General features: G+C 45.4%; 1 protein-coding gene across 1 annotated transcript in view; it reads left to right on the top strand.

Moving 5' to 3' along the window:
• Nucleotides 1-10,000, top strand: part of LOC123511387 (glutamate decarboxylase-like) — a 68,657-nt gene that overhangs the window by 33,522 nt on the left and 25,135 nt on the right. The window contains exon 2 of the mRNA XM_045267222.1: nt 1-18. This exon is cut by the window's left edge and continues 219 nt beyond it. Within this exon, the coding sequence (XP_045123157.1) occupies nt 1-18 (18 nt within the window). The remainder of the gene's footprint in view (nt 19-10,000) is intronic.

Below are 10,000 nucleotides of genomic sequence, written 5' to 3'. Positions count from 1 at the left end.
AGTATCAGGTCAAGACAGGTACGTGTGTGTGTGTGTGTGTGTGTGTGTGTGTGTGTGTGTGTGTGTGTGTGTGTGTGTGTAATTCACCTCGGTCGCCTTCTGGTCACCCAGCCAGTCTTCCCCATTTATGGAGCGAGCTCAGAGCTCATAGACCGATCTTCGGGTAGGACTGAGACCACATCACACTCCACACACCGGGAAAGCGAGGCCACAACCCCTCCAGTTACATCCCGTACCTATTTACTGCTAGGTGAACACACCCGACACATTAAGAGGCTTGCCCATTTGCCTCGCCGCTTTCTGGGACTCGAACCCGGGCCTCTTGATTGTGAGTCGAGCGTGCTAACCACTACACTACGCGGTGTTTCACTGTTTGATCTGCTGCAGTCTCTGACGAGACAGCCAGACGTTACCCTACGGAACGAGCTCAGCGCTCATTATTTCCGATCTTCGGATAGGCCTGAGACCAGGCACACACCACACACCGGGACAACAAGGTCACAACTCCTCGATTTACATCCCGTACCTACTCACTGCTAGGTGAACAGGGGCTACACGTGAAAGGAGACACACCCAAATATCTCCACCCGGCCGGGGAATCGAACCCCGGTCCTCTGGCTTGTGAAGCCAGCGCTCTAACCACTGAGCTACCGGGCGTGTGTGTGTGTGTGTGTGTGTGTGTGTGTGTTTGCCAGGTCACGAGATGTGGGTATTAGTGTGTATGTATTTACCTAGTTGTAGTTTTACCTAGTTGTAGTTTTACAGGGCCTGGGCTTTATGCTCGTGTGGCCCCGTCGCCATATCTACACTTATCCAATCTTACTTTAAAAGTATGCACACTCGTTGCAGACACTACTTCTTCATTCAAACTGTTCCACATCTCAATACATCTTTGCGGGAAACTATACTTTTTAATATATCTTACACATCTTCCCTTCCTCAGCTTCTTACTATGCGATCTTGTGCTTTGACTGGCATATTCTTCTCTCAGGATCAGATGCTCATTGTCCACTTGGTCCATTCCGTTTATCAATTTATAAAATTGTATGAGATCCCCTCTCTCTCTTCTCTGCTCCAATGTTGGAAGATCCATAGCCTTTAGTCTCTCCTCATATGTCATCCCTTCAAGTTCTGGGACCATTCTTGTAGCCATTTTTTGTAGTCTCTCCAGCTTCCTTTTGTGTTTCTTTTTGTGAGGGGTCCACACTACTTCTGCATATTCCAATCTGGGTCTTATTATAGTTCTTATCAGTTTCTTCATCATTTCTTTGTCCATGTAGTGAAATGCTATTCTCTGAAAATTTTATCAGTATGTGTGTGTGTGTGTGTGTGTGTGTGTGTGTGTGTGTGTGTGTGTTCGTTCCTATTGCCTCAAGCTGTCGCCGTGGGTCAGACAGCCGTGGCAGTGATTATCTCCATCCCTCCCTTCTGTCTTCCCTTCCCTCCCTTCCTCTCCTCTCACCCTCCTCCTCTTCTTTCCTCCCTCCGTTTCTTTCCCTCTACCCTCCCGCACTGGGCCGGTGTTGCTGGAGGCGCTAACAAGTGTGGGAGCAACACCAGCGCTCATCACGTGAAAGGCGACGAGCTGGCTGGCTGGCTGGATGACTGGCGGGGCGGGACGGAGCGAGGCGGGATGAAGGATGCAAAACTCTAGTGACTAACATATCCAGGTTTCAATATACAGACTTAAGACTAAGGAAACACAGGAGCACAGTAGAAGGAACACATCCCACCACCACCACTACCACTACCACTACTACAGCCACTGCCTTCAACAACAATGACAATAATAGCGACAACATATACTACTGCTGGTACTACTACTACTACTACTACTACTACTACTACTACTACTACCACCACCACCACCACCACCACTACTATTACCACCACTGCTGTTACCACCACTGCTACTAACTACTACCACCATTACCACTGCCACTACCACCACTACCACACACCACCACCACACACCACCACCACCACCACCACCACCACCACCACTACCACCACCACCACCACCACCACTACTACTGCTACTACTTCTACTACTAGTACTACAACAACTACTACTATAACACCACTACCACCACCAATCACCACTACCATCACCACCACAAACAACAAGAACAGCGAAAATACCTCTAAAACTTCAAAAATAAAGAAAAACATCCTCAAACACACACAAAAACACTACCAACATCACCACCACCACCACCACCACCACCACCACCAACCCAGCCGTGCCTCCTCTCTCCCCTCCCCCTCACCTTTCATTTCCTAATCTCTGTGCAGGCTGGCAAGAAGTGAGGAAAGCCGTCTCAGAAATATCTCCAGACCGTTCTTCCGCTCAGTACAATAATAAATTTCCTGGGAAGAAATTACGTTTGCTTACCGAGAGAGAGAGAGAGAGAGAGAGAGAGAGAGAGAGAGAGAGAGAGAGAGGAGGTTAGGTAAAGGTTGTGTTGTATTGTGTTCCTCATTGATAAGATGGATCTCTCTCTCTCTCTCTCTCTCTCTCTCTCTCTCTCTCTCTCTCTCTCTCTCTCTCTCTCTCTCTCTCTCTCTCTCTCTCTCTCTCTTATCTCTATTAATTTCCTTCCCTTTATCTCTCTCTCTCTCTCTCTCTCTCTCTCTCTCTCTCTCTCTCTCTCTCTCTCTCTCTCTCTCTCTCTCTCTCTCTCTCCATCCCTTTCCTCCTCTCATCGTTTCTTCTCCTATCCTTTCTTACTCTCATTTATTCATTTAATTTTTCAACTCTTCTCTATTTTCTCCTCTCTTCTCCTCTCCTGTTGATCATTTTCCTCTCCTATTCTTTCTTATTTCCTTCTCTCTCTCCCTTTCCTCCCTGCGTTTCCTCCTCCTCTCCTCTCCTCTCCTCTCTTCCTCCCGCAATCCCTCCTCCTCCTCCTCCTCCTCCTCCTCCCTCATTCTAAAGGCCTGATCGTTTATCTGATGCCTCCTCCCATCTGGAAAATCACTCTTGTGTTATGACCAAAGCATTCTCTCCCTCCCTCCTTCCTTCCTTCCCGCCCTCCCTCTCTTCCCGCCCTTCCCGCCCTCCCTCCCTCTCTCCCTCTCTTCTTCTCCTTCTGTTATAGAAGTTGACTTACGTATCAGCCCAGATTGTTGCACACACACACACACACACACACACACACACACACACACACACACACACACACACACACACACACACACACACACACACACACACGTCACCTTTATATATCTATTTTTCTTTTCTCCTTTTCTAAATCAGGAAGTTTAGGAAGTTTGATCTACTACTACTATTACTGCTTCTACTACTACTACTACTACTACTACTACTACTACTACTACTACTACTACTACTACTACTACTACTGCTTCTACTTCTACTACTACTACTACTACCATTACTACTACTACTGCTATTGCTACTGCTACAACTTCTGCCACCACTACCACCACCACCACACACCACCACCACTACTACTGCTACTACCACTACACCACCACCACCACCACCACCACCACTACTACCACTACTACCACCACCACCACTACTACTACTACTACTACCACCACCACTACCACCACCACCACCACCACCACCACCACCACTACTACTATTAAAAAACAAACTCGAATGACGGAGAAGGAAAACATTAGATTGAATGGGTAAAAATCAGAGAGAGAGAGAGAGAGAGAGAGAGAGAGAGAGAGAGAGAGAGAGAGAGAGAGAGAGAGCTGCGGTACGTAATGTTTGGGGCGCTCGGGATGAAAAGGAAGACTGCAATTATCACGGAAAGATTACCATTTAACAGAGGGAGAGAGAGAGAGAGAGAGAGAGAGAGAGAGAGAGAGAGAGAGAGAGAGAGAGAGAGAGAGAGAGGAGAGAGAGAGGGAGAGGAGAGAGGGAGATAGAGAGAGGAGGGAAGGAGAAGGAGAGGAGAGAGAGAGGAGGGAAGGACAAGGAGGCACCAGAGAGAGAGAGAGAGAGAGAGAGAGAGAGAGAGAGAGAGAGAGAGAGAGAGAGAGAGAGAGAGTTTCCATACAAGAATTTCAACCAGTATCGGACAAAGAACATTAAAATTTTAGTGCGTATGAGAGAGAGAGAGAGAGAGAGAGAGAGAGAGAGAGAGAGAGGAGCATGGAGCAAATAGCGGAAGGGAGGGAAAGAGGGAGGGAGGAAACTCACTCCACAAAGACACCAGGAGTTAAAAAGCGGAACAATACACAAAGGAGGAGAGAGAGAGAGAGAGAGAGAGAGAGAGAGAGAGAGAGAGAGAGAGAGAGAAACGACAAAAAAATATTACAACCCAAATTTTTTAAAGGTAAGAAAGACGAAAGGGAAAGAAAGAAAAAAAACAGGAGGTAGAAGAAGAAGAAGAAGAAGAAGAAGAAGAAGAAGAAAAAAAGAAGAAAAGAAAAAGAAAAATGAAAAAGAAGAGAAGAACACAGACTAGGAAAAGAATAAGGAATAGGAAGAAAACCTAGAGGAGAAGGAGGAGGAGGAGGAGGTGGAGGAGGAAGAGGAGGAAGAAGAGGAAGAAGAGGAGGAGGATAACATAGAGAGGAGATACGAGAAGAGGTGTCCCTTGTAACAATCACCTTCTTAACGTATTGTGGGATTGTTGACGTCACAGCTTTGATCTTACCGCTCCGCTACGATACATCACACACACACACACACACACACACACACACACACACACACACAGAGAGAGAGAGAGAGAGAGAGAGAGAGAGAGAGAGAGAGATAAAGACAGAGACAGTGGAGGAATGAAATGCAGAATGGTAGTAAAGAAAAGAAAGAAAGAAGAAGAAAAGGAGGAGGAGGAGGAGGAGGAGGAGGAGGAGGAAGAGGAGGAGGAGGAGGGCGAGGAGAAGAAGTAGGAGTAAGAAGAGGAGGAGGAGAAATATGAATAAAAAAGAAAAAGTGGAAGAATGAAACAAATAACAATACAAAATAGTAAAGAGAATAAAAGAGAAGAAGAAGAAGAGAAGGAGAAGAAGAAGAAGAAGAAGAGGAAGAGAAGGAGGAGGAGGAGGAGAAAGAGGAGAAGGAGAAGGAGGAGGAGGAGGAGGAGGAGGAGGAGGAGAAGAAATATGAGAGCGGAAGGGCGCAAGAGAGGGAGATCAGGTGTATAATAGAAATGTCAGCTTAACCAGAAAAAAATACTGGGAGAGATTTTGAGGATGGCCATTTATGATGTGTATCTCTCTCTCTCTCTCTCTCTCTCTCTCTCTCTCTCTCTCTCTCTCTCTCTCTCTTGGTATGTAGATGAGAGCATGTGTGTGTGTGTGTGTGTGTGTGTGTGTGTGTGTGTGTGTGTGTGTGTCTACATTGTCTGTGCAAAGAGATAAGAGACGTGTGTCGCATCTCCCCTCCACTCTTTCCCTCTCCTCTCTCTCTCTCTCTCTCTCTCTCTCTCTCTCTCTCTCTCTCTCTCTTCCATTCTTGTTGCAACCTTTTCCATTTTACTGCGTCCCTCTCTTCAACCCTTCCCTTTTCTCTCTTCCCTCTCCCTTCCTCTCCTCCTCTCCCTTCTCTTCCACTCCCTTCTCCTCCACTTCCTCACTTCTTTCTCTTATTTTTCTCTCTTCTCTCTTTTTCTTCCTTACTTCTCTCTTCTCTTCCACTCCCTTCTCCTCCACCTCCTCACTTCTTTTCTATTTACTTTCCTTTCAAGCCACTGTTCATTTCTTGGTAGTGGCATGTCAGGTGTGTGTGTGTGTGTGTGTGTGTGTGTGTGTGTGTGTGTGTGTGTGTGTGTGTAATCCTCGACACGTTCCCCGTAATCTGATACACAATTCTACACTCTTAGCCCCTTCAGTGCCATGACACGTTTTCATATTCATTCTGGTTACTATTTGGTGATTCTGTACAGCTTCAGAAACTCGTGTGGGGGATTAAAATAGTGAAGACTGTGGCCATTAATCTTCTGACCTCCATAGACCCTTCCTGATGTCAGTAAAATGGTCGGTCTAACTTTAATGGTTCAAAAATCGCAAGGTAAGAAATCTGTCCCGGTACTGAAGGAGTTAGAATAGTAAAGACTGGGGCCATTAATCTTCTGGCCTCCATACACCCTTCCTGATGTCAGTAAAACGGTCTAATGGTACACAAATCGCAAGGTAAAAATGTGTCCCAGTACTGAAGGGGTTAACTAGGTACATTGCTAATACTCCACATTTTCAATACACTTCACCACACTCAATACACTTCACCACACTCTCAATACACTTCACCACACTCAATACACTTCACTACACACTTTCAATACACTTCATCACACTCAGTACATTTCACCACACTCAATACACTTCACCACACTCAATACACTTCACCACACTCTCAATACACTTCACCACACACTCAATACACTTCACCACACACTCAATACACTTCACCACACTCTCAATACACTTCACCACACTCTCAATACACTTCACCACACACTCAATACAATTCACCACACTCTCAATACACTTCACCACACTCAATACACTTCACCACACTCTCAATACACTTCACTACACTTGTACACTGCTCGTTACACTTCTCCTCTCCCTAACTTCCTCCTTTCCATATTCCTCTCTCTCTCTCTCTCTCTCTCTCTCTCTCTCTCTCTCTCTCTCTCTCTCTCTCTCATTGATATTCAGAAATAACAAACATTAAGCCACAATCTGTCGCCACACACACTTAGAGAGAGAGAGAGAGAGAGAGAGAGAGAGAGAGAGAGAGAGAGAGAGAGAGAGGGGGAGGGCAATGAAGGCAGACAGTTATTTGCAGCTTTAATTAAAATAAGTCTTGTTTTTAATTACAAATACGTTCTGTTCTGGGTGTCGTAACCGGCCTTTTAATGGCTAGTTACACATGTGAGCTGTTTTACTTTACACTGCTTACCTGCTAACTCAGGTATGGTTGAATGGCCAAGGCGAGTTAATTCTTTTGTGGGATATTTCACAAACACAGCTCAAGCCAACTAAATTTATTACTTAACATATAGAATAGCACCACAATTAAACACAAGAGCAATACAATACTACATAATCACATATTGTTACATAATTCACCGTGCGTCTCCACTTCTTTCTATCAAAGTATCTGAGATTACTCACTTCATTTATCCAGCACGATAAAGTCCTACGGTACAACACATGTGTGATCACTACATGCGAAGGATCACCAAAAATATTCTAAGTCCATTCCACGTCCACAGTACATATCGCACGAAGCTCTATGACACTTAGGAAAATTACTCTAAGTTACTACTTACTAGCAAGGCGAAGCAGAGAGGAACCCAGTCTTCATGGTGATGTTTAACACCGAAAAAAAATAAAATGAAGAAATGTTTGAGCCAGAGAAAAGTTAATCTTTTCGAACAGAACAGAACAGAATCAGAAAAGGAAAGATGGGGAGGGGGAAGTGGGAACAGAAGAAGAATAGATGGGTGATAAGAAGGGAGCTTCAGTAAGAGGGTAAAGTCACTGGGGCTTGACCCAGGCGCAAGATGGAATTTTGTGGTTACTGAGCGTTACGTCTATTATAGAAATCTTTTCGTCCTGTGCTTCTCCTTATATTTGCACCTATCCTACGATACCATCGGTCGCTACTACACATAACTTGATCACTTTATCCTGGGCTGTCCTTGACACTGGGCAGCTGGAGGCGAGGGGCCTCCCAGCGAAACAACGAGTATCTTTTACCTTATCTCTACTAAACAAATATCGTTCGCCGTGATCGCATATTTTCACCTTGTTGTGTCTTTACTGTCCAACCCTGGCGCCATCCACTATGTGGGCCTCTGCAGCTGAGGCTGCGTCATGTCTCACTTGGTAACTCTGCACCCTCTGTGTGGCGTGTTAGGTCCTGTAGCTGTCGCTGAGCTGGCTCCTGGCCGGCCTCCCGACATGGGGATATTGCGTGCTCTCTCTCTCTCTCTCTCTCTCTCTCTCTCTCTCTCTCTCTCTCTCTCTCTCTCTCTGTCAGTCTATCTACGTATTTATCCATCTTTACATAGCGAGAGAGAGAGAGAGAGAGAGAGAGAGAGAGAGAGAAACAGAAACACAGACAGAAACAGACAGACAGACGAACGAAAAAGAAAAACAGAGAGAGAGAGAGAGAGAGAGAGAGAGAGAGAGAGAGAGAGAGAGAGAGAGAGAGAGGAAGGGAAAAACCACAGGGAGAAGGGAAGGGACGGGAAGGGACGGGACGGGACGGGACGGGAAGGGGAGGAGGGATAGGAAAGAAGGAGGGAAGGGAGGCAAAGAGGGAAGGGAGGGAGGGAAGGGAGGGGCTGAGGGGGTAGGGTCCATTTTGCGTGGTGGGGGAGGGAAGGTTAAGCGGATTACCACTGTCACATGTTTTCTTAAGTCTCGCCCGCCTTGTAACTTTGATTGGGGTTGTTTTTCCCGCTGTTTCCTGATGAGAGAGAGAGAGAGAGAGAGAGAGAGAGAGAGAGAGAGAGAGAGAGAGAGAGAGAGTTATATAAGTAAATTTCGATAGATAGTTGCTGACAAATAGGTACATTGAGATAGATAGATAGATAGAAAGATAGATTAAGAGGGAAACAAGTAGATAGATAGATAAACAGATAAAAAAGGAACATATATACATAGATAGATAGATAGACAGATAGATAGATAAATAGAGAAATTAGTATAGATAGACAAGCGGTATAGATGGATAGATAGACGGATAAACAGATAAAAAAAAAAGAAGATAGATGGATAGAAACATGAATAGTCAGATAGAAAGATAAATAAATAGATAGATAGATAGATAGATAGACAAAGAAACAAGCATACATAAACACGTGGTATATAGACAGATAGACAGACAAATAAACAGATAAAAAAATGGATAAGTGAATAGATACATACAAGCAGACAGACAGACAGATAGACAGACACACACACGAAAACAAAATAAAAGGATGAAACTACACACTATATAAGAAAAAACAAAAAACAGCACCATTAGAGTGAACGAAGAGTGAAAGAACCAAGACACACCAGAGAGTCACACTAAAAGATGCAAAACACAAGAAAGACAAAGTTAGAATGAATAAGAAGCTGGAATAGTGTATTAGAGTGACATGAGGGTAGGAAAGTGTGTCTCAGGGTGTGGAGTAAGCATCAGGGTGACAGGGGGGAGTGGAAAGGGTGCGTGGTAGGGTGTAGGAGTAGAGTGACAGAGAAGAGTGGAGAGGGTGCGTGTGGCAGGATGTATTTAGAGTGACAGGGAGGAGTGGAAAGGGTGTGGCAGGGTGTAGGAGTAGAGTGATAGAGAGGAGTGAAAAGGGTGTATGTGTGGCAGGGAGTAGGAATGGCAGGGTGTAAGGAAAGCAGGGAGAGCAGGTTAATTCAATAAGTAAGGGAGTGAGGAAGAGAGGCGGTCAGGGATACTAGTTAGCATACATATTAAAACTATCGACACAGAAGAGAGAGAGAGAGAGAGAGAGAGAGAGAGAGAGAGAGAGAGAGAGAGAGAGAGAGAGAGAGTTACAATTCTTGACAGTTATTAAGGTCGCTTTTCAATCACTCTGTCACACACACTCTCTCTCTCTCTCTCTCTCTCTCTCTCTCTCTCTCTCAGTACACCTTGCTACACCCTACACAGCCCATCCATCATTGCCAGTGACACCCTAAACAGTGGTCGAGTGTGTGATTAATTGGCAGTTGAGGAAGGAAGGAAGGAAGGAAGGAGAGAGGGAGAGGGAGGGAGGGAGAGAGGGAAGGAGATAAATAGGGAGGCACAGGAAGGGAAAGAAGGGAGAGAGAGAGAGAGAGAGAGAGAGAGAGAGAGAGAGAGAGGGTGAGGAGGGTTAGGAAACAGATGGCTCTTAGGGAAGCTTATTTTCTCTCTCTCTCTCTCTCTCTCTCTCTCTCTCTCAAAACCTGACACCAAAATCTTCCTTCTCTTCACCCTCCAGTGTTTTTCCTTCCTCCTCCTCCTCCTCCGTCACCTCCTCCTCCTTCTCTCACATTTATTTTTCTCCTCCTCCTC

The sequence above is a fragment of the Portunus trituberculatus genome, chromosome 31 (assembly GCF_017591435.1).
Source record: "Portunus trituberculatus isolate SZX2019 chromosome 31, ASM1759143v1, whole genome shotgun sequence".
NCBI lineage: Eukaryota > Metazoa > Arthropoda > Malacostraca > Decapoda > Portunidae > Portunus > Portunus trituberculatus.
This window is presented reverse-complemented; position numbering and strand designations above follow the sequence as displayed.